The sequence below is a fragment of the Dipodomys merriami genome, unplaced genomic scaffold, assembly GCF_024711535.1.
Source record: "Dipodomys merriami isolate MVZ:Mamm:240054 unplaced genomic scaffold, mDipMer1.0.p SCAF_137, whole genome shotgun sequence".
NCBI classification, from domain to species: Eukaryota; Metazoa; Chordata; class Mammalia; order Rodentia; family Heteromyidae; genus Dipodomys; species Dipodomys merriami.
In genome coordinates, this window is record NW_027202682.1 from 34,974 (window position 1) to 59,571 (window position 24,598).

Consider the following 24,598-nt stretch of genomic DNA (forward strand, 5'->3'; position numbering starts at 1 on the left):
AGGCCCTGGGTTCGATTCCTCAGCACCATATAAGCAAAAAGAAAAAAGCTGGAAGTGGCACTGTGGCTCAAATGGTAGAGCACTAGCCTTGAGCTGAAGAGCTGAGGGGCAGCACCCAGGCCCAGAGTTTACGCCCCACAACCAACAAAAAAGAAAGAAAGAAAGAAAGAAAGAAAGAAAGAAAGAAAGAAAGAAAGAAAGAAAGAAAGAAAGAAAGAAAGAAAGAAAGAAAGGAAGGTATGATATTCTGGAGCTGGTGAGCCTGTACGCTGCTGATGCTGGATTGCAGGATCCCAGCACTTGGATCATCTGTACTTAGAACAGCCAAGCCGTCCCTTGTGAACTCAGTGGGGAAAGTGACTCAGGAAGGTTCCTGAAGAGGCTGTTCCAGCTGGTCATGGCGTCTCGCCTGTGTCCACCGAGCCCAGGCTGGCCCTTTACAGGGGGGAGGGTGGAACAGGCTGTGTATCCACACCCTGCTTCTCAGAGAGGCCTGGGGCAAAAGGACAAAAAGGCCTGGGAAAAGGACAAAGAGGCTGGGTGTCAGGATGCTAAGGGCAGGGACTCCTCCCCACGGGGCTGAGGACTGACGAGGGCCTCGGACCAGTGTGGAGCGACCCTTCTCAGGAGGCCCAGGCCCAGCAACAGTCAGCAACAGGTGATTTCATCCACTTTTCTCAATGTGCACATGAAGCAACTGGATAAAGTCAGAGTTCTGGAATCTTCAGGACAGCCTGCTGCTGGCCCAGAATGGGAGAGAGCCAAATGCCCTGTGGGTCCTCAAACAGTGCACACCTCTGATCGTGGCCAGCTTCCTTACAGGCAGCCCTTTGCTGGGTTTCTGGGCTCTGCTGGACGTAGGAAAGGCCACGGGCCAAGTCTGGGATGGACTCAGCATTTTGCATGTTTCTGGGGAACACAGAGGCGTGGCACCCACCACAGCAGCCCAAGGCACAGTAGTCGCTGCTGCTCCCCTCTGGCTCTGGGGGAGCCGGCCTGGTGGGAGGCAGGCAGAGCCAGTCCTCCTGGGGGAGGTAGCCCGATGGCGGTCCCCCCTCTGCCTGCAATACACCCCCTGGGCTGCCTTCCTCCTCACTGAGGCCTGAGAGGGTCCAAGCGTATCCTGGGCCACAGGTTAGCAGTGTGATGGCCTCCCGGGTTCCTGGAGAGCTGTTAGCACAGTCCTGGCCTGGCTGCAGACAGACTCTGTCGGCCCCTGTCCAGGTCTGAAACACAACACAGGTCAGAGCTAAGGACTCAGGCAGCATGTTCAGGGCTCACTCTGAAACCGCAGCCTGGACTTCTCAGGGAAGCTCTTCTGATCCTCCAGTGTTCAAGTATTGCCAACATCAAGAATACCCCATATCCTCAAAATGTGTGATCATGGCCTCAGTCTGGGAGCCTGAGTCCCTCTGGGTCCACCTCTTCTCTCCAGCCCCGGCTCAGTAGTCTGGACCTCGCTCAGCACAAATGGTTACAGGCACCAAAGACAAGGCAGACCCGTGACAGAGGGGACCTTCCAGCAACGGCCATAGAAAGTGGAAACCTATTCTGAACCCCACTATACACACAAACAAGGAAACAAAATCTGGATCCTTCTGTGGGGGCACACAAGGCCCCACTGCAAACGCCACCAAATGTTATTCACACACCACCCCCTCCGTCACGCCCTGCTCTTGAGAGGTGATCCACACAGAACCAGACCACCAAGGGTCTGGGGCACCCTGGCAGGTTCTGGGCTCCTGCAGGGAGAGGATGGGGCCTTTAAACAGGACCGCACCGTCCAGGCCATCGCAGTCCGACCCTCACCTATCTAGCTTCTTCATAGGCACTTCTGCCATCTGGAGAGCAGGGATGGACTTTGTCCAGAGCTAGGACCCTAAAGAGTTAAAGGGTGTGTGTACACAACAGTCCTCCAAAAGAGGCTTTGCTCAGAGAAGACGTGGATTTGTCAGCTGGAGACACAGCTGCCCACAGGGTAGAGGCCAGCCCTGCAGCACCAGAAGGGAGGGCATGGGAAAGAACAGGACCAGTGAGCCACAACCCTTGGGAGGAGCTTGAGTTTACCCCCAGGAGATTCCCTCCACCAGGACTATGAGCTACAAAAGACTGCATCAGTGGTCAGGGCGACACTCCAGGGTGCTCTTGCTTGCCTGTAGCCTATGGGAGCCAAACAGGCCCACCAGCCTGGAGAAACAGAGTCCATTCATGGGCATGGTGTCAGCACACTACCCTGAGGACCAGTGGGTTCAGGTGCTTCATAGTCGCCACCAGAGAAGGAGCCCAGGTACTGGCAGTACAGGTGCCAGAGACACCGTGGAGGAGGGAGTACGCAGAGGGGTAAAATGGGTGTCAACGGGTGTCTGTACCTTGAACTACCAGCCATGTTCCTCAATGGCAGATAAATCAGGAAAAAGTTTACAGTTTTCCATTGCAATTGGGAGGCAGAGCTCAGCAAGAGGGGAAGTTACTAAGACTCCAGCTTGGGGTTGAAGGCAGGGCTCAGGTGGTTGAGTGCCAGCCAGAGCAAAGCCATCAGATACCAAGTTCAAGTCCCCACCTCAGAGAAAAAGAAAAGAACAAAGTAGGCATGATGGTTCCATGTCTATAAACTCTAGCTATTCAGAAGGCATAGCTAGGAAAACCATGGTCTGAGACTGGCCTGGGGAAAAGCATGAGACTTTATCTGAAAAACCGCTAAAACAAAAGGATAGCTTCAGAGGTAAAGTGCCTGCCTGAGTTCAAACCGCAGGACCACCCTTCAACACGAAGCAGAAAAATGCACGTGTGACGCTGAGCACCAGCAGCGGCAAGCATCCATAATCCCAGCTGCTCAGGAGGCTGAGACTGGAAGAGCCAAGCCAGGCAGACCACTTCACAAGATTCCATCTCCAACATAGAGAATGAACACCTGGGCCAGAGGCAAAGGAAACAGCATCAGCCAGGCAAACAAACTGGAACAAGCATGAGGCCCTAAGTTCAAAACTCTGGTATCAGCCAAAGGGGGGGAAACGCATGTATGAAAGCAGGATAAATAAAACACCTCTTTCAATGTGAAAAAAGGACAAACAAGAAAAAACAACTGAGAGATGATCCAAATATATTATGTATAGAGAAATACCACAGTACACCCTGTTGTGCACATTTTTAATCATTAAGAGTAAAACCATGAAAATTAGAAAGAATGGAACCCGAGATCCAAGAACAAAGAGAAATCACTAATAGCCAGTAGCTCATGCTTATAATCCTAGCTACTCAGGGTCTGGGGCCTAAGAATCATGGTTTGAGGCTAGACCACGCAGGAAAGTCCATGCGACTCTGATCTCCAATTAGCCACAAAAACACAGGAGTACAGTTGTGGCCCAAGTGGTAGAGCTCTAAGCCTTGAGGACATAAAGGCCCAGGCGAGTGACTACACCCTGAATTCAAGGCCCAGGACCCCGATCCGGACCCACACTCTCACACACAAGTGAAAAATTCAGCTGAGTTTTCACCCACTTGAGACAGCATTTAAAGTCCTTATATCCTCACATAGGTACACATATCACACACATATCACACACATATGCACACATGTATGAATGTGTGTGCACACAGATAGTAGTGCTGACAAGGGCCCCCCACTTCATCCACGCCAGGCCGCCCAGGACCCCCCACAGACCCCTGCAGCGCCCTGCACACACCTGGAAATTCCCATTGTGCACACTGTAGAGGGGCTGGAAGAAGACGGCGGGAGAGGGCACATTCTGGTAGAAGGTTCTCTTCACCCTGATACCGGAAGAGACAGGTCAGAGCCTAGAGGCACTCAGAAGGGCTCCGCCAATACCACACTGAGAAGCCAGTGGTCTCCAGCTGCTGCCCCGCCTCCCTCCTGCCGCATCCAGATCTGCCTTCCCAGGGCTGGGCACCGCGGCCTCACCTGTAGCCCCCACTACTCTGGAGGCTGAGGACAGAGCATGGTTTGAGCCTCAAAGTTCAAAACCAGCCTTGGCAATAGAATAACAAGAAGGGAATGAAATACCCTGTGGCTAAACCTACTCCAGGGCAGGAAACCGGTTGGCACGCATGGGTGCCCAAGCTAATGCCCCCATAGACGGAGTCATACCAAGGCATCTTTCTTGTTTACAGTACCCTTCCTGTGGTGCTCTACCGCTGGAGCCACCTCCTCAGCCCTTTAGGTTTTAGTTTTGATTCTCAGGTAGAATGCCCTCCTTTTGCCCTGATGGCCTCAGACAGCCCTCCTCCTACCGCCGTGCACCACATGGCTGGGCTGCGGTGCGCAGGTCACACCTGGCTTATTTTTTACATGGGATATTGTAACTTTTTTTGCTCTGATTGGCCCTGAACCTCGATCCTCCATTTCTACCTCACATGTAGCTGGGCTTACAGGCATGTACTGTCATGTCTGAGCACTCACATGTTCTTTACAGACAGAACTTCAATGCTAGGCACAGACCTGGAAGTGACCAAATGTGTACTCTGCCCTCCGAAAGAGCAGCAGCCCAGGAACCGCATCTGTGCCAGTGACAGACAGCCTGCAGCCCTCACCCTCAAGGCTTCCCGAGCCCCAGAACCTCCTGCCCCAGCCCAGGGCTAATCACAGGGGTGCTGTGCAGGCCCAGTCCACACTCACCACACAGCCTCCTCCTCCTCCCCACCAGGCCCCGCCAGTCCACACTCACCACACAGCCTCCTCCTCCTCCCCACCAGGCCCCGCCAGTCCACACTCACCACACAGCCTCCTCCTGCCCACCAGGCCCCGCCAGTCCACACTCACCACACAGCCTCCTCCTGCCCACCAGGCCCCGCCAGTCCACACTCACCACACAGCCTCCTCCTGCCCACCAGGCCCCGCCAGTCCACACTCACCACACAGCCTCCTGCTGCTGCCCACCAGGCCCCGCCAGTCCACACTCACCACACAGCCTCCTCCTGCTGCCCACCAGGCCCCGTCAGTCCACACTCACCACACAGCCTCCTCCTCCTCCCCACCAGGCCCCGTCAGTCCACACTCACCACACAGCCTCCTCCTCCTCCCCACCAGGCCCCACCAGTCCACACTCACCACACAGCCTCCTCCTCCTCCTCCCCACCAGGCCCCACCAGTCCACACTCACCACACAGCCTCCTCCTGCCCACCAGGCCCCGCCAGTCCACACTCACCACACAGCCTCCTCCTCCTCCCCACCAGGCCCCACCAGTCCACACTCACCACACAGCCTCCTCCTCCTCCTCCCCACCAGGCCCCACCAGTCCACACTCACCACACAGCCTCCTCCTCCTCCCCACCAGGCCCCACCAGTCCACACTCACCACACAGCCTCCTCCTCCTCCTCCCCACCAGGCCCCGCCAGTCCACACTCACCACACAGCCTCCTCCTGCCCACCAGGCCCCGCCAGTCCACACTCACCACACAGCCTCCTCCTCCTCCTGCTGCCCACCAGGCCCCGCCAGTCCACACTCACCACACAGCCTCCTCCTGCCCACCAGGCCCCGCCAGTCCACACTCACCACACAGCCTCCTCCTGCCCACCAGGCCCCGCCAGTCCACACTCACCACACAGCCTCTTCCTGCTGCTGCCCACCAGGCCCCGCCAGTCCACACTCACCACACAGCCTCCTCCTCCTGCCCACCAGGCCCCGCCAGTCCACACTCACCACACAGCCTCCTCCTGCCCACCAGGCCCCGCCAGTCCACACTCACCACACAGCCTCCTCCTCCTCCCCACCAGGCCCGGCCAGTCCACACTCACACTGAGGACAGTGCCCAGGCCCTGAGTTCAAGCTCCAGAACTGGCAAAAAAATGCCCCTTGTGCTGTCCTTGTAAATCAACGTGCATATGAGGTGTGGAGCCTTTCTGAGGAGGAACTTATCCCCTTGCTCTCTGAGAGCTCTCCCAGGGCTACTAACAGGATCCTGTACCCCAGCGGCCTCCAGTGGCACCATGTCCCATGTGTGACAGATGAGAACTCAGAACACATCCCTAAAGGCAGCAAACAAGGACTCAGATGCCAGTCACATGGCACGTGGCATTGTCACAGCTCCCTTAGTCTTCTCTCCCCTGGCTACTTGGGAATCCCACTGGAAAGCCCTCCTCATCCAGGGTCAGTGAAGGGCAGGAGGAAGCTTCCAGACCCCAGCCACTGTGCACCTGTATGAGTACAAGACCCCCGCTCACTCGCAGAGCCGCCCACAGAGCAACACAAGCACGCAACAGTCAACTCGGGGAGACACACACTGGCTACCTACCGGGGAGAGAGCCTGAAGAGAAGGCAGGTCAGGCCAGTCAACAGGAGACAGACAGACACAGCAACAAGGGTGCAGTGCAGCCACCTCCAGGGGCTCAGGGGTCCTGTGGGCAGAAGACTGGACATGACCACATGTGAGAGGGACCCCAGCAGGTCCCTGAGTCAGAGTAGAAAGCGTGCCACTCCACCACGGATGCTTGTGTTGTACCACGGGAGCCCCTGAGGGGCGCCTCGCGCTGGGCCTCTTCGTGCTGGGCCTCCTCGCTCTGGGCCTCCTTGCTCTGGGCCTCCTTGCTCTGGGTCTCACCTCGCTCTGGGTCTCACCTCGCTCTGGGCCTCCTCGCTCTGGGTCTCCTCGCTCTGGGCCTCCTCACTCTGGGTCTCACCTCGCTGTGGGCCTCCTCGCTCTGGGCCTCCTCACTCTGGGTCTCACCTCGCTCTGGGCCTCCTCACTCTGGGTCTCACCTCGCTCTGGGCCTCCTCGCTCTGGGTCTCCTCGCTCTGGGTCTCACCTTGCTCTGGGTCTCCTCGCTCTGGGTCTCACCTTGCTCTGGGTCTCTCCTCGCTCTGGGCCTCCTCGCTCTGGGCCTCCTCGCTCTGGGTCTCACCTCGCTCTGGGTCTCCTCGCTCTGGGTCTCCTCGCTCTGGGCCTCCTCGCTCTGGGTCTCACCTCGCTCTGGGTCTCCTCGCTCTGGGTCTCACCTCGCTCTGGGTCTCCTCGCTCTGGGTCTCACCTCGCTCTGGGTCTCCTCGCTCTGGGCCTCCTCGCTCTGGGTCTCACCTCGCTCTGGGTCTCACCTCGCTCTGGGTCTCACCTCGCTCTGGGTCTCACCTCGCTCTGGGTCTCACCTCGCTCTGGGCCTCCTCGCTCTGGGCCTCACCTCGCTCTGGGCCTCCTCACTCTGGGTCTCACCTCGCTCTGGGCCTCCTCGCTCTGGGTCTCACCTCGCTCTGGGTCTCACCTCGCTCTGGGTCTCACCTCACTCTGGGCCTCACCTCGCTCTGGGCCTCCTCGCTCTGGGTCTCACCTCGCTCTGGGCCTCACCTCGCTCTGGGTCTCCTCGCTCTGGGCCTCCTCGCTCTGGGCCTCCTCGCTCTGGGTCTCACCTCGCTCTGGGCCTCCTCGCTCTGGGCCTCCTCGCTCTGGGTCTCACCTCGCTCTGGGCCTCCTCGCTCTGGGTCTCACCTCGCTCTGGGTCTCACCTCGCTCTGGGCCTCCTCACTCTGGGTCTCACCTCGCTCTGGGCCTCCTCGCTCTGGGTCTCCTCGCTCTGGGCCTCCTCGCTCTGGGCCTCACCTCGCTCTGGGCCTCCTCACTCTGGGTCTCACCTCGCTCTGGGTCTCACCTCGCTCTGGGTCTCACCTCGCTCTGGGCCTCCTCGCTCTGGGTCTCACCTCGCTCTGGGTCTCACCTCGCTCTGGGCCTCCTCGCTCTGGGTCTCACCTCGCTCTGGGTCTCACCTCGCTCTGGGCCTCACCTTGCTCTGGGTCTCACCTCGCTCTGGGCCTCCTCGCTCTGGGTCTCACCTTGCTCTGGGTCTCACCTCGCTCTGGGTCTCACCTTGCTCTGGGCCTCCTCGCTCTGGGTCTCACCTCGCTCTGGGCCTCACCTTGCTCTGGGCCTCCTCGCTCTGGGCCTCCTCGCTCTGGGTCTCACCTCGCTCTGGGTCTCACCTCGCTCTGGGCCTCCTCGCTCTGGGCCTCCTCGCTCTTGGCCTCCTCGCTCTGGGCCTCATCTCACTCTGGACCTCGCCCAGCTCTGCGCCTCACCCCTCCCATTGGCCAGATGGCCTTCCTCACTGCTAGGCACAGGGTCAGCCAAATGCTCATGAAGGAGACTTCTGTCCATCCTAATGATAGCTATTAGTCACAGGAGCCTAGGTAGCCAAGGTGCTGTCTCTCCCTGTGAAACTCAGACTCCAGGGGAGGTGGCTCCAGAATGGTGTCAGGGAGGACAGAGATGCACATGGGTGGGGACAGGGAGGAGGAGGGCAGAGATGCACATGGGTGGGGACAGGGAGGAGGAGGGCAGAGATGCACATGGGTGGGGACGGGACAGAAGACAGGGATGCACATGGGTGGGGACAGGGAGGAGGAGGGCAGAGATGCACATGGGTGGGGACAGGGAGGAGGAGGGCAGAGATGCACATGGGTGGGGACGGGACAGAAGACAGGGATGCACATGGGTGGGGACAGGGAGGAGGAGGGCAGAGATGCACATGGGTGGGGACGGGACAGAAGACAGGGATGCACATGGGTGGGGACAGGGAGGAGGAGGGCAGAGATGCACATGGGTGGGGACGGGACAGAAGACAGGGATGCACATGGGTGGGGACAGGGAGGAGGAGGGCAGAGATGCACATGGGTGGGGACGGGACAGAAGACAGGGATGCACATGGGTGGGGACAGGGAGGAGGAGGGCAGAGATGCACATGGGTGGTGACAGGGAGGAGGAGGGCAGAGATGCACATGGGTGGGGACAGGGAGGAGGAGGGCAGAGATGCACATGGTTGGGGACAGGGAGGAGGAGGGCAGAGATGCACATGGGTGGGGACAGGGAGGAGGAGGGCAGAGATGCACATGGGTGGGGACGGGACAGAAGACAGGGATGCACATGGGTGGGGACAGGGAGGAGGAGGGCAGAGATGAATGTGGGTGGGGACAGGGAGGAGGAGGGCAGAGATGCACATGGGTGGGGACAGGAAGGAGGGCAGAGATGCACATGGGTGGGGACAGGACAGAAGATAGAGATGAACATGGGTGGGGACAGGGAGGAGGCAGGGATGAATGTGGGTGGGGACAGGGAGGGGGGCAGGGATGGACGTGGGTGGGGACGGGGAGGGGGGCAAGGATGAATGTGGGTGGGGACGGGGAGGGGGGCAGAGATGAACGTGGGTGGGGACGGGGAGGAGGGCAGGGATGAATGTGGGTGGGGACGGGGAGGGGGGCAAGGATGAATGTGCGTGGGGACGGGGAGGGGGTCAGGGATGAACATGGGTGTGGATGGGGAGGGGGCAGGGATGGACGTGGGTGGGGACGGGGAGGGGGGCAAGGATGAATGTGCATGGGGACGGGGAGGGGGTCAGGGATGAACGTGGGTGTGGATGGGGAGGGCGGCAGGGATGGACGTGGGTGGGGACGGGGAGGGGGGCAGAGATGAACGTGGGTGGGAATGGGGAGGAGGGCAGGGATGCACATGGTGGGGACGGGGAGGAGGGCAGGGATGCACATGGTGGGGACGGGACAGAAGACAGAGATGCACATGAGTGGGGACGGGACAGAAGACAGAGATGCACATGGGTGGGGACGGGGAGGAGGGCAGGGATGAATGTGGGTGGGGACGGGGAGGAGGGCAGGGATGGATGTGGGTGGGGATGGGTGGGGACAGGGAGGAGGGCAGGGATGGACGTGGGTGGGGACGGGGAGGGGGGCTGGGATGGACGTGGGTGGGGATGGGGAGGAGGGCAGGGATGGATGTGGGTGGGGATGGGGGGGAGGACAGGGAGGAGGGCAGGGATGGACTGGGTGGGGACAGGGAGGAGGGCAGGGATGGACGTGGGTGGGGACGGGGAGGGGGGCTGGGATGGACGTGGGTGGGGACGGGGAGGAGGGCAGGGATGAACAGTGGGACCTAGGCTCAGCCCAGTCTGTGGCAGGCTGCTGCCCTTGACACCCACCCTGCTCCTGGGGAGAGGGGAAGCACACAGGCTGGCTCCATTCACTCCACTGGCTCCACAGAGGCTCCTCCACTACCACCTCAGCATCCAGGACAGCCATCTGGACGCGCAGTCTAGCCTCATAAGTGGAGCCGGGGCTCAGCTCCACGGCTTCGAGGATGAGCCGGGTCACGCCCACAATGCGGTCCTTGTACCGGGCCTGCTGCAGGGTTGGGGAGTCGGCTTGTTGTGGGGATGTGAGAATGTACTCACATGCACACTTGGACGGGGACGCACCATCTCCACGCACAGATGCACACTTCCACACGCATCACACCCATGAGTGCATGTGCACAGAGGCTCCGCGACCCCTCCTCCTGACAGAGAGGGGCCCGCCGGGGGAAGGCAGCCAGGGTTACCTCCCAGGCCTCTCCCCGCCGTCTGAAAGCCAGCTCATAGCTGAGAAGTGCACTCATCGGCTCCAGGACAGGACTCACACTCCAGGAAAGGACGCAATAGCCAGAGCTGACGTTGCTCCGCAGATCAGCAGGAGGGTCCAGTTTAACTGAAACAAGGCAAGGCCCAGCAAGGCTGCAGCTGTGTGCCTCGGGTCAGATAACCCAAACTCGGGGAGCTGGGAATGGACGGGAGTCCAAGGTACAAGGTCAAAGTCACCTTAGACCATAGGCCTCACTGAAAGGCAGGTCAGGGAAGGCCTCGTGGGGAAGAGGTGACAATGATTCCCACTGGACCTCTGCAAAAAGTTGCTTTCTAAACCTCCGCTTCCCTGCCTTCATGATCTATAGTTGCGAGTTCTTGCTGCTGCCTTGCTGGAGTCCTTACTAAAACTGAAGCGTGTTTCAAATGACTCCTGTCCCACCTAGCCAAACATCTTCACTGTCTATGAAAACCCCAGCCTCCCAGTCACCACCCAGATCCCTCTTCCAGTCCTGGGTCTCCTGTGAGATCACAGACGTCACAGGCTGGGGGCCTGACCCACCACCAAGCAAGCAAACAGCCCCTAGCGAAGTGGCCCTGCTCACTGTGTCTCCACGGGAGATACTGGCGGTCCACCAGGCTGACCTGCTCCTTCCCAGACAGGCGGCGGTGGAGGGTGATGGTGAAGTTGTCAGTTGGCAGGATCATCTCTTCGGGGGGCAGCTCCATGGTGCATGTGCTGCCCTGGAAAACGCACCTGTGCTCGCCGCCAGGGGCCTGGTTGCTGGAAAGGATTGGCACCGAGGGCGCTGCTGGCGTGGGAGCCCTCCCTCTCCTGCCCTCCTCCTGGGCCTGACCCTCTGCCCTTACCTGGAGAAGAGAAGCCAAGGACCAGAGTCCTGAGACAACTCTGGGCCAGACCATCGGCAGTCGATCCTGAGGATGCTGTCCGTGAGACAGGTGAGAGGCCCGGCCCTCGGCCCTGGGGAGGAGGACCACAGGGGGTCGCCAGTGGGAGCCTGGAGAGCTGGGCGGGTGGGACACACCTGCCACTGAGCACTGACAGGGCCGTCTCCAAAGAACGATCTCAGAAGTCGTCAGGGCCAGAGCTGGGAGGCCCGGGAGCTTGGCAAAGGCGTGGAGCTAACATTTTGAGTCCATGCTTCTCCCCAAGGTTGGGCACCCACTCCCAGCTCCCCACCCAGCCCCAGGGCCCCGCCCTCACCTCCTCCATGCCGGGGGACAGAGACTCCCAGGCAGGTGTGGCAGCTGCACATACAGGTGCAGAGCAGGAGCCAGGTGCCCACGGATCGAATCGGGGACTCGCTCTCCACGGGCCAGCCTGCAGGGGCCTTGACTGAGAAGCTTGGCTTGCCCCGGATCGGGGCCTCGCCCTCCACGGGCCAGCCTGCAGGGGCCTTGACTGAGAAGCTTGGCTTGCCCCTCCCCTTTGGAAAGGGCTTCTCATGAGGTCCCACTGCAGAGGCCCAACGTGGGGTACCACGTGCACCCCCACGAGATGCTGTGCGAGGGCTAGGCCATGCCCAGCCTCACCAACGAGAGCTGGAGCCCAGCGGCTGACTGTGCTTTCAGGACAGCTTCAGCAACTCCGACTCAGATATGCTGTGTGTCCATGTGTGTCTAGAAGGCTTCTCTGACCCGACACCCTCTGCCATCCCATCCCCCGTGCCAGAGCCCTTACCCATCCTGCAGAGGCCAGGCCCCAGTAGCTGCGGACCGGCAGGGTGGCGGGTGCTGGGGCCTGTGCGGCTGTGGAGCCGGCACTTTCCACTCGGCTCCGACCACTGCTGTGGGAAAGGCGCAGACGTGGGTTTCCCGAGGAAGGGAGGCGTCTTGCCTGGGGTGGCAAGGCTAGCACCTGTGTGCTCCACCTCTCCTCACCACCTTAAATGAATCCACCGCAGGGCAGAGGAGGGTGAGGAGGGCAGCAGGCACTAGTGCAGCACACAGCCCTCCGTAGCCTGTTCCAAGGGCAGCACCTCGAGACAGACAAGGCCTGACCAGGGGTCCAGACACAAAATCTGGTTGCCAACCAGGGCTGAGTGTCAGGAAGAGCCTGGCTTGTGGGGAGGCTGCTGGGGCCCCATCACCCCATTTGCAGCTTCAGATGGTTCGTGGATAGCCTGAGCAGGAAGCCAGGGCAGCGTAGTTATACAAGCCTGATGAGTGATAAGGAGGAGGGAGGAAGCAGACAGACCTCAGCACACGGCGCTGCAGGAACCTGCACCTCTCCAGCAGGGACACCTCAGGGCCGCCCGTCCCCGCAGCCTGTCTCTACGCCTGTAGGGTGGACCAGTCAGGGCCTCGTCCCTTGGGAAGGAGCAGGCATCTGCTCCTTCTCCAGTAAACCACCAGAAAACTTGAAGTGGTACAGTAGCTCAAGTGGTAGAGCGCTCGCCTTGAGCTGAAGAGCTGAGGGACAATGCCCAGGCCCAGAGTTCAAGCCCCATGACAGACCAAAATAAAATAAAATTTTATATATATATATATATATATATATATATATATATATATATATATATATATATATATATATATATATATATATATATATGTAAATGGCCAAGTGCAAATCAAAAACAAGTCTGAGATTCCATCTTACCCAGTCAGATTGGCCAACATTGTGAATTCAAGCAACAACAAACGTTGGTGGGGATGGAGGGCAAAGGAACCCTACAGCATTGCTGGTGGGAAGGTAAACTAGTACAGCCACTCTGGACAGCAGTCTGGAGGTTCCTCAAAACACTAAAGATAGAGTTTCCCTAGGACCCAGCCAGACCATTGCTGGGCCTCTGCACAGAACCTCAAAAGCCAGGATACCATAAAGACGTTGCTGCACTATTAATAATAGCCGTGTTGTGCAAACAGCCCAGAGGCCCTAAAATAGATGAAAACTGTGGTGCCTATACACACAATGGGACCTTACGCAGCCATGAGAAGGAATATTGTCATTTGCCGGGAAATGGATGGACCTAGAACAAATCATGTTCAGGGAGGTAAGCCCAGTTTTCTCTTGATCAAATATTTACTGGAACATAGTAGACTATACAGGGATCGAGACATTCGCACACAATGAGACCAAAGGAGGGTATTCTTGGGGTGGAACACAAGGGCACAATGCCTATGTGCTTATCTGATAGCATAAAATGGTAGTTATTGAAATGAACACCAGGAAATGGAAACAAGAGTGGTTTCTGTTGCGGTTTCTGTTTTTTGGGGGGGTCTTTGTTTATCTGTCTTTGGGAGGGCAAGGGGAGAACAGAAGTGGAGGGACAAAGGGTGAACACATGCAGCGGTGGTACTCACTAGACACGATGTTGAAAATGCACTGTGCAACTGCGTGCAGGAATGGAGGGAAAACTATTGGAGGGAGTGAGGGAAGGGGAGCCACTGTTCAAAAAGAAATGTACTCGTTACCTGACTGGTGTGCCTAGTCCCTCCCCTCTGTGTACCACCTTTAGAATAACAACTTTTAAAAAGGCACCTGCACAGAACCGGCCCAGCCTGGCTTCCACCAACCCAAGCTCAGAGCAGTGAGTGGCTCCCAGGTCAGCAGGGCCCCCTTCGTAGACAGAGACGGAGGGCTCTCCAAGGGGAGCACTCGGAGGGTGTCCCAGAGTTGGGCACTGCCAGTGCAGCACAAAAACCACCACCTATACCGGGTAAACAGTGGGGTGGGTCAGGCCTAGGGAGACCAGGGACTTGCTCAACAATTGGAACCTGGCACCTCTTCTCACTAGGTGTCCCACAATCTCTCACAGAGCCTACAAGCTTCCTGAGAGAAGTGTTTGACCACTATCAGCACACAGCCCCAAGACCCACACACACCCCTAAATACTTCATGTGTAGGGTGAAGCCTTGGACAGAACCTAAACCACCCTATTTCCAGTGGTACTGCAGATCTCTGTCTTTGCGGGCTCCTTGGACACTGAATGGGACATTACTGAAGCAAGGCTCCTCGCTCTAGCTGGCAGACTGGAGACCAGTGCTCAGGGTAAGTGCAGAAAGCTCACTAGTCCCAGGAGAGGCACTGACTTGGGCCCACAATAGCCAACACCACATACAAGGCAGAAGAAAGCCATGTCTGTCATCTTGGAATGAAGCTGCTTCCTGTCTGCTGCACCAGTCCTGCGGAGGAGCCTGGCCAACACTGCTCTCCCGTCAGTTATGAAGATGCAACCCTCAGCCCAGACTCTCTAGCCCCTTCCCAGAGTCCCATCCTCTTCATGGCCAAAGCTTGGGTCTGAATCAGATAACCCATCTGCCCAGCTTGGGCCACCATGAAAACGTGGGTTCCGTGCACGCAGCTACACTCCTGTCTTCAACCCAGGCTCCATCACCCCTGGGGAGGCCTCTACGTGGACTCTCTTCCTTTCTTCCTTGGTCATGGCAAGCAGCTGTCATAAGGGTTGGTCAGGTGGCTCTGAGCTCCCTTGGTGTCTTGAACCACCTGCCCAAGTCAGTGTCACTGGGAGCTAGCCACTGCATTCACGAACACACACACACACACACACACACACACCTCATTCCTCACCACACACAGACACACACACAGACAGACACACACAGACACACAGAAACAGACACACAGACACAGACACACACACAGACACAGACACACACACACACACACACACAGACACACACAGACACACAGACACACACAGACACACAGACACACACAGACACACAGACACACACACAGACACACACACACACACACACAGACACACACAAAGACACACAGACACACACAGACACACAGACACACACACACACACACACACACACACACACACACACACCTCATTCCTCACCAGTCCCAGGAACGAGCCACAGCCCAGACCCGCTTTGCATCTCGATGTAGGAAGGGGACTTCACACAGAGGCAGATAGATGAAGACTGTTAACTACATGAACCCCTGACCAGCAGTTTTCTCTCTGATAGAGACGGAGGAAGAAATGCAGCCCCTGGCTCTGCAGAAATAACCAGAGCCCATGACATGAGAAAGATGTACTAGAAAATAAAAGCAAGAGCAGGGACCTGCAACCCTTTGGGCCACACAGGGGGTGGGGCCTCCTCTGCCCCAGGCAGACGCCGCACATTGCTGAAAATAGCACACCTAAGGATGCTGTTTCCTCTGGAAACGCTGGGGGAGGTGAAGCCAGCAGAGCCAGGACAGGACAGACCATCTCAGTGAGGACAGAGGCAAAAGAGGAAGGGGCAGGGAAGGCCTAGAAGAGGCCGCCGCCAAGAGTATATTCCCACACACCTTGGGGTGAGGGGCACTTCTAGGAGTAGTGGCTGTGAGCATATCAGATGAGGCTTGGACACACAAGTGTGGGTGGACAAGACCACAGACTCAGGCAGAGGGAAGAGGTTGAGGACAGAGGTCCCAGGAACAAGAAAGGCATCGTGATAGCAAAGTGGCCCAGGGAACCCTTCTGTAGAACTGCACACAAGCGTGCCTCCTGACGAGGTGTGACTCAGAGCCCAGCTCCCGTTCCCAGCCTGGAGCCTTCCCCAGCCCCAGGCACAGCTAGAGCCAGGCCAGGCTAGCACTGGACTGGACAGGAATGCTGAGGTGACAGTGGGCATGCTCCAGTACAGGTGTTGGCCGGTTCTTTTGGTGGGAGGAAATGTGGCACCAGGATGGACCTCCCGCCCAGCACACGCCTCAGCAGCCTCGCAGCTCACCTGTGGCCCGCTGCGAGCACAGCTCCCAGCTGTACTGCGTGGGGTGAAACTGCTACGGACTTGTGCTGCATCTCTTGGACCCACTCAACTCCATAACCACTGCCTCCTCCACCTCCTAGCGTCAACACTGGGTATGGACAATGCCTTGTCACTCAGAGGGAGACATGACCAGAGGTCATCCTGGGAAAACTCCCACTCTACCTCCAGAGGCCAAGTTCTGGCCTAGAGTAAGGGCAGAACAGCAGTGTCCTAGGGAGAATGAGTAGGGACTGGTGCAGAGCCCCAGAAAAGGTGAGGGTTGCTTCAAATATAAACATTTAAAAGCAATGAAAAGGGGCTGGGAAGATGGCTCAGTGGTAGAGTGCTTGCCTCACATGCATGAGGCCCTGATTTCCATTCCTCAGCACCACATATGCAGAAAATCTGCAAGTGGCTCAAGTAGAGCACTTGCCTTGAGCTGAAGACCTGAGAGACAGCACCCAGGCCCAGAGTTCAAGCCCCACAATTGACAAACAACAACAACAATGAAAAGCCAGGCACCTGTGGCTCTTTTTTTTTTTTTTTTGGTCGGTCCTGGGGCTTGAACTCTGGGCCTGGGCCCTGTCCCTGCACTCTTCAGCTCAAGGTTAGCGCTCTACCACTTGAGCCACAGAGCCACTTCTGGTTTTCTAGTGATGTATTGGAGATAAAGAGTCTCACGGCCTTTCCTGCCCAGGCTGACTTTGAACCGCAATCCTCAGCTCTCAGCCTCCTGAGTGTGGCTCATACTTATAATCCCAGCTACTGAGGCTGAGGATTATGATTCAGAGCCAGTCCAGGAAGGAAAGTCTGTGAAAATCTAATCTCCACTAAAACTATCAAAACAAGCTGGAAGTGGAGCTGTAGCTCAAGTGGTAGAACACTAGCCTTGAGCACCAAAGCTCAGGGACAGAGCCCAAGACCAGAAATCTCAGTAGTGGGGGAGGGGGGGAAATGGGGGGGGCAAAACAAAACACCCGCCCCATCCTCCCTCCTCTTCCTGAAGCCCTCTAGCACCAGCTGTGTCCACGCTCCTCTTCTGCAGTGAAGCCACCCACGTCTGGCTGCGTGGAGGGGTTACTCATTAATACCTCATGGAGATCACAGTTAAGTCCATCCACTCAACAAGGCCCAGTTGCCTTCGTCCCAAACGTCCTCTCAGTCATGGAGGAAGCAAAAGTTCTTTCCTAATTAGACATGACAACTGGCAGATCAGCGCCCTTCCCTCTGTCCAGTCAGGCTGCACCGACCATAACTGAATTCACAACTCCCACAGGTCTGGGAATTACACCTTGCAATTCATACTCGGTATTGCAAGCTCTGTCATCTCTGAGAAGTGCCCAAGGCCGGGACCCTAGAGAGGTAAAACGGGGTGGTAGGCCCAATACTACACTTCATGATGTGTCCGCGGGGCTCAGGGGGAGCGGTCACAAGTCTGTCTCCTGAAGTTAGGCTGACTTCAGAGGTTGGGAAGCTAAGCACACAGACTCACCTTTCCAGGGGCGTCTGCCAAGGGTCATTGGGAGCTTCAGGCGCCTCAGCCAGGGGGCGGCTTGTCACCCACTGTCCCTGTTGTACAGCAAAGCCCCACACCCAATCCAGGAGATGACTACAGCAGGCTGTGATGCCAGCCTCAGGGAGCCTGACATAGGCCACCCACATCAGAAACCACAAAGCACACCACAGAACTAATGGCCCCCAGGGCTGAGAGTGGTGTCTGAGGTGGAGTAAGCTTGGATTCCCATGAGAATTGCCAAGTGTCATTGGTGATTTGTCTCCTGCCTGCTAGATGAAGACACACATTCCTCCTAAGACATACCACCGAGGGCCGGGCACTGGTGGCTCACGCCTGTCATCCTAGCTACTCAGGAGGCTGAGATCTGAGGATCGGTGCTTCAAAGCCAGCCTGGGCAGGAAAGACCGCGAGACTCTAACTCCAATAAACCACCAGAAAACCGGAAGTGGCGCTGTAGCTCAAGTGGTAGAGCACTCGCCTTGAGCTGAAGAGCTGAGGGACAGCGCCCAAGCCCAGAGTTCAAGCCCCATGACCAACAACAACAACTAAAAAAAAAACCCACTGAGACTCACTAGACTAGCCTCTGAGGGACAGGACCTGGTCAGGGACCCTGCCAGGCTTTCCCAAGCCACAGCAATCTATGTACATGGGTGGTAGAATGGGTGCTAAAAGTAGTGCAAACTCAGTTAAGGATAAACCAAGACTACAAAAGGGAACTTTTGAGATCCTATTTTTATCTTAGCCACAAGTAGCCATTGTGAGCAATTAGGCACATATAAATTATCATTACAGGGGCTGTGAAGGTGGCTAAGTGGTAGAGTGCTTGCCTTGAGCTGAAGAGCTGAGGGACAGCGCCCAGGCCCGGAGTTCAGGCCCCATGACCAGACCCCCCCAAAAAAAAAATTATCATTACACACACACACACACACATTCCCCTTTTATATTCATTTCTCACTAATCTTCAAATCAGCCCTTTTAACCAGGGGTTTCGTGTACTGATCTTATTAAAACTCTGCAACGCTGCACCAGCTTCAGCCCCTCACCCCCAACCCCACCCCCCACCCCTCACCCCCCGGACTGGGAGACGCCTGCAGCCCTTACCAACAGCAATGATCAGATTCTAATCTTTGACACTCTGGCAGATATAGACATTTCAGCAGTTTGATTTTGTATTTGCTTGATAATCACTCAAGAAAAGCATCTTTTCATGTTTATTCACTATATTCTTTATCAGACTATTTTGGTGTATATAGATGGGTGTGTTTATGTGCATGTGCTTGTGTGTATGTATTGTATGCCATAGAATCTGTGCAGCCCAGAGCTACAACCCTGGAATGTGAGCATGCCTGAACTCTTGGAGATGGAATCAAAGTCTCAAGGCATAAAACTTCAAGAATGTCCAAGCATACTTCTAACATTTAAGCTTAAACAGCTTGGCCCCATCTTGTCTGTGGCATATACAAGTATGTAGTGTAATCTTTTGAAGGGGAAGGGAGGGACTGGGGTTTGAATGTTTGCTACTCAAGAAGCTGAGATCTGAGGATTGCAGGTCAAAGATGGACTGGGCAGGAAAGGCTGTAAGACTTTTTTTTTTTTTTTGTCCGGTCATGGGGCCTGAACTCTGGGCTTGGGCGCTGTCCCTCAGCTCTTCAACTCAAGGCTAGCGCTCTACCGCTTGAGCCACAGCACCACTTCCGGCTTTTTTCTTTTTGCTTATGTGGTGCTGAGGAATCAAACCCAGGGCCTCATGTATGCAAGGCAAGCACTCTACCACTGCGCCACCTTCCCAGCCCCCCGTAAGACTCTTATCTACAATAAATCACCAGAAAACCAGAAGTGGCGCTGTGGCTCAAGTGGTAGAGCGCTCGCCTTGAGCTGAAGAGCTGAGGGACAGCGCCCAGGCCCAGAGTTCAAGCCCCATGACCAAAAAAAAGAAGAAAGAAGAAAGAAAGAGAAAGAGAGAGAGGGAAAGAGAGATTCAACAATGTTGCCAGGCTGGCCTCAAACTGGGGAAGATGAGGGCTGGAATTATGGGGCGGTAGCACCATGAAATTTAAGATCTTAATTATTTTTTTAATTTATTATTTTTTGCAGAACTGAGGACACAGCCTGGAAAGTGCTTTCCCAAAGGCTAAATGTCCAACCCCTCATCTTTGAACTGTTTTTAAGTGCACAGATCAGTAGCATTCAATATTCAAATTGTTGTGTACCATCGCTATTCATTTCCAAAACCCTTTTGGTCTTGCAAAACTGAAACTCCACACCCATTACATAGTGCCTCACCATTTCCCGTTCACCCGACCTAATAAACTGACAAGAGCATTTAAAAACTACCATTCTACCTTCAGTCTCTAGAACTGTTATACTTCCAGTGCCATCTGTAAGTGAAGGGACTCAGCATGGTCTCTCTGCTCTCTCTGGTGCTGTTTACAAGTGACTCAGCACAATCACTCTGCTCTCTCCAGTGCTGTTTGTAAGTGAAGTGACTCAGTAGTCAAGATCATCATGGCTTGAACATACAGAAGCACCCAAAGAAGACATACTGTCAACAGCAGTACAAGGAGATGTGGCTCACTGGCAAAGCACAGAGCTTGGGGTCCATCTCATCACCACCAAAACCCCCACTAGCATTGTAATGCTTACATCACAATGTCTGTATCACTCAACTGTCTTCAGTCTTATTACACGGGTACTATATCATCTCACACACCATGAGATAATGCAGAATAATCAGACTACCTTGAGAGCTGGGCACCAGTGGCTCACATCTGTAATCCTAACTACTGAGGAGGCTGAGATCTGAGGATTGAGGTTCAAAGCCAGGCCAGGCAGGAAAAACTGTGAGACTCCTATCTCCAATAAACCACCAGAAAACCAGAAGTGGCGCTGCTCAAGTGGTAGAGCACTTGCCTTGAGATAAAGAGTTGAGGGACAGCACCCAGGCCCAGAGTTCAAGCCCCATGACCAACAAAAAAAAAAAAAAAAATCACTTTGAGAGATCATTCACATAACTTTTATTAAGTATCTTGCTCTATCTAGTGTCTGCTGTACTATTGTTAATCTTCCAGTGCCTGTTTATAAACTACCATACACAAATTGAGGGAGAAGAGGAAAACAAATACAGTCATTATAGTCCATGTACATTGTACATTATACAAAAACAACAATGTAACGAGGGTAGGGCTGAGAGTGGGAAAAGGGTTCGAACAGTGGAAGGGGTGATATTGCTCAAGAAGCATTTACTCATAACCTGACTTGTGGAACTGGGACCTCTTTAGAGAACTACTTAGTTTCTTTTTTAAAATGTACCATAGGGATGCATTATAAGAAAAATATGTATATGAGATTCATTACTATACTATTTCAAGCATAGCAATGAATGACTATTCAGTAATGGCCACTGAGAAATGCTCTTTGAAGATAATTCCTGTGAGGACTACATACACTATAGTCACTAGATCCAGTATGCTGTAACTATCTCAACGCCACCCACCTTTCAGCCAAGTGAGTTTACTCCATGGACACCAGAGTAACTGCTGATAGGAAGACTTACTTATGCTACTCTGCCTTTTCTTTCTGCAGACCCTACAGCTTCTTTGACCCTTTTCTCTTTCCGTATTACCTCCTTTTCATTGAATGTTTCAGTGAGATATTGTTACCCCATTCTTAGGGGCTCTCGCTGATTTTCCCACCATGTCCTCACCAAAACTCGCGACAGCCAGGGACCAGTAACTCATGGAGGCTGATGTTGGGAGGTTTGTGATTTGAGGTCAGCCCTAGCAGAAAAGTTCACAAAATAAATTTTGATTACATAACTTTACAACGAATGGTTCAATTAACTTTAACCTTCTAATGTACTAAGCTGTACAGACATCAGCGTGTTGGGTGGTAGTCAGGAAATGTCAACTGACCAGTAAATGTGAATGATGAATGAAGACATAGGACTTTAAACTAGGTACACTTCTTCATAGGTCTCCTCCACTCCCCCCACCCACCCAAAAAAATCCCACCAGGTACTGGTAGATTACACCTGTAATTCAAGCTACTCAGAGACAGATATGAGGATCTCAATTTGAAGCCAGCCCCTGCAGAAACATCCACGAGACTCTGGTCTCCAATTCACTGCCAAAAAGCCAGAAGTGGAGCTGTGGCTCAAGAGGTAGAATGCTCATTCAGAGCAAAAAAAAAAAGCTCAGAGACAGCACTCAGGCCTGGCACACTGACTATGTACACCTGTCTGGGCATTAATGACTTCCTTTACTGATTGTCAGATGGTCTTTCCCAGCTCACTGGCCCCTACTTCAGAAGACAGTTGGACAGCCCATCTGTTCTTGACGCAGACTGAGGCGTCTAATCCCTCCAGCGGTGTCCGCACCGGGCACTGCAGCACTTGTAGAAGGTAGTCATTGGCTCGTCCGCAGAGCGAGTCTGAAGCTGCATGAAGTAAGCGCGGGGATGTTCGCATTTGGGACACGGCTCTGGCAATGAAAACAACACAAACAAAACAAAAACCATGTGATCCATTACACCAAGACATTGCTTGTGATGAAAACAAGTCCACCATGGCTATAATCCTAGCTAAGACCTGGAGGATCTTGGTTCAGAGCCACCCCAAGCAAAAATGCCTTCAAGACTCTATCTACGAAAATACCAGACTACAGACATGGTTTAAGTGGTGGAGCACCATGGGCTGGGAAGGTGGCTCAGTGGTAGAGTGCTTGCCTAGCATGCATGAAGCCCTGGGTTCTATTCCTCAGTCCCACATAAACACAAAAAGCCAGAAGTGGTGCTGTAGCTCAAGTGGTAAAGTGCTAGCCTTGAGCAAAAACAAGACAGTGCTCAGGTCCTGAGTTCAAGACCCAGGACCAGAAAATAAAAAAAGTGATGGAGCATCAGCTGTGAGCAAGAAAACAGAGTAAGAGTAAGACCCAGTATCAGCTCAGAAAACTCACTGAAGGCAATAAAGGCGAGGTCTTCTCCCCTAATCTGATCTCCCTTTTTAATGGTAACTTTACAAACAACAGCATTGTTTCCATAGTGCAGTAACACCGAGGGAAACATTGAGACCTTGGAAACACTCCCCTTCCCCTCTGACCTTGAAAACACTCTTCTCTCCCACTTTCCACCTTTCTTTTCAAATCTCATTAAAGTCTGCTTGAAGCATAACACCAAAGACAAATACCTTAGTCCACTTTGTGCTAAAACAAAAAAGCAAAAACACTTGAAAGCCGGGCATTGGTGGCTCACGCCTGTAATCCTAGCTACTCGGGAGGCTAGGATCTGAGGATTGCGGTTCAAAGCCAGCCCGGGCAGGAAAGTCTATAAGGCTCTTATCTCCAATAAACTGCCAGAAAACCACTCAGAAGTGGTGCTGTGGCTCAAGTGGTAGAGCACTGGCCTTGAGCTGAAGAGCTGAGGGACAGCATTCAGTCCCCAAGTTCAAGCCCCACAACCGACAAAAAACAAAAAACCTTCATACTGGGTGAGAAAAGGTAATAATAGTTAAAAGCTAGGTACTGGTGGCTTATGCCTGTAATCCTAGTTACTCAGAAGACAGAGATGGATGATCAAGGTTTGAAGTCAACCCAAGCAGAATCGTTCAACCAGCAAAACGATGGACTGGAAGCACAGCTCAAGAGACAGTACCAAAAGAAAGCCAAATGAGCGCAAGTCCCACTGACACACACACAACCAGGGCAAAGGAGTGGGTAAGAGAGGGGTTACCCAGGTGCTGCGCGCCCGTCTACCCACGCAAGCCTGAGCTGGAGCGCAGCACGACCTAACAGAGGGGGAAGCCCGGCCTCACCCCCAGCGCAAGCCTGAGCTGGAGCGCAGCACGACCTAACAGAGGGGGAAGCCCGGCCTCACCCGCGGCTCCTCAGGGCTCCCTTCCCTCCAACTGCACCTGGAGAGGCCAGAGGCCAGCGCGGCGCCAGGGCGCGCCCGGGACAGGTGCCTCTCATCGCTCATCGCGTGGCCGCCAGCCGAGCCCCGCTCCAGCCGGCCCACTGTGGGCCGTGGGACCCACGCGAGCCCCGCTCCAGCCGGCCCACTGTGGGCCGTGGGACCCACGCGAGCCCCGCTCCAGCCGGCCCACTGTGGGCCGTGGGACCCACGCGAGCCCCGCTCCAGCCGGCTCACTGTGGGCCGTGGGACCCACGCGAGCCCCGCTCCAGCCGGCCCACTGTGGGCCGTGGGACCCACGCGAGCCCCGCTCCAGCCGGCCCACTGTGGGCCGTGGGACCCACGCGAGCCTCGCCGGACGCCACCGAGACTGACTCGGGCCCAGCACTGTTTCCATAACCAACTCTGAACAGCAATCCCCGGCCCGGGCTCCGACACGGTCCGGCCGGCCGAGCCCTGACCGGGCCTCACCTGCGGTGGAGTCCACGTTCTCCCAGGCAGCCGCTCCCCCGAGGACGTCGTCCACTTCCTTCAGCTTCGGGTACTTCCGGTTTGTGACCTGACAACAGAGACGCCTTCAGAACCAACGTCGGCAAACGCCCCAATCAGGACGGCCTTCACAGCAAACGCCCCAATGGGGTGGACAGCAAAAGCCAGTTCCTGAGGGCACGGCTCGCGCCCCGCGCTTCAAAGCCAGCCCGGTAACGTAACCACCAGAAGACCGGAAGTGACGCTGTGGCTGAAAATGGCGGAGCGCTCGCCCGGAGCGAAGGCGCTCAGGGCAGCTCCAGGCCCCGAGTTCAAGCCCCGCGACCGACAGAAAAACAAAACACAAAGACCCACCTTGCGGGTGATATTGTGCACGTAGGGGCAGGTGTTGCAGGCGAAGCGGTGGCAGCGCTGTCCCTCCTCCACTATCAGCCCATTCCCGCAGCCGGGGCAGAAGAGCAGCATCACCTCGGCCCCGCCGCGCGGACGGCACCCGCGCGCCAGCCCCGCCGCTCGCCGGACGCATGCGCCCAGCGGGCCCAACACGACGCGCTTCCCATTGGTCGGCTTCTCCCATGGGTCGGCCCTCCTATTTCTGATTGGTCACCA

General features: G+C 55.6%; 2 protein-coding genes across 2 annotated transcripts; both read right to left on the bottom strand.

Moving 5' to 3' along the window:
* Positions 1 to 438: 438 nt before the first annotated feature.
* On the bottom strand, positions 439 to 20,513 carry LOC138825327 (interleukin-9 receptor-like). Its single transcript, XM_070019730.1, has 10 exons — positions 19,939 to 20,513; positions 12,047 to 12,152; positions 11,570 to 11,686; positions 11,215 to 11,326; positions 10,950 to 11,128; positions 10,326 to 10,471; positions 9,928 to 10,129; positions 6,252 to 6,354; positions 3,684 to 3,768; positions 439 to 1,226 (listed from the first exon to the last, which is right to left on the bottom strand). Exons 2-10 carry the CDS (start codon positions 12,048 to 12,050, stop codon positions 708 to 710), a joined length of 1,467 nt encoding a protein of 488 aa, XP_069875831.1. The 5' UTR covers positions 12,051 to 12,152; positions 19,939 to 20,513; the 3' UTR covers positions 439 to 707.
* Positions 20,514 to 20,582: 69 nt separating this feature from the next.
* LOC138825326 (DNA-directed RNA polymerase III subunit RPC10) lies at positions 20,583 to 24,569 on the bottom strand. Its single transcript, XM_070019729.1, has 3 exons — positions 24,344 to 24,569; positions 23,972 to 24,059; positions 20,583 to 22,074 (listed from the first exon to the last, which is right to left on the bottom strand). The coding sequence occupies exons 1-3, from the start codon at positions 24,452 to 24,454 to the stop codon at positions 21,947 to 21,949; spliced, it is 327 nt and encodes a 108-aa protein (XP_069875830.1). The 5' UTR covers positions 24,455 to 24,569; the 3' UTR covers positions 20,583 to 21,946.
* Between the last annotated feature and the right edge of the window lie 29 nt (positions 24,570 to 24,598).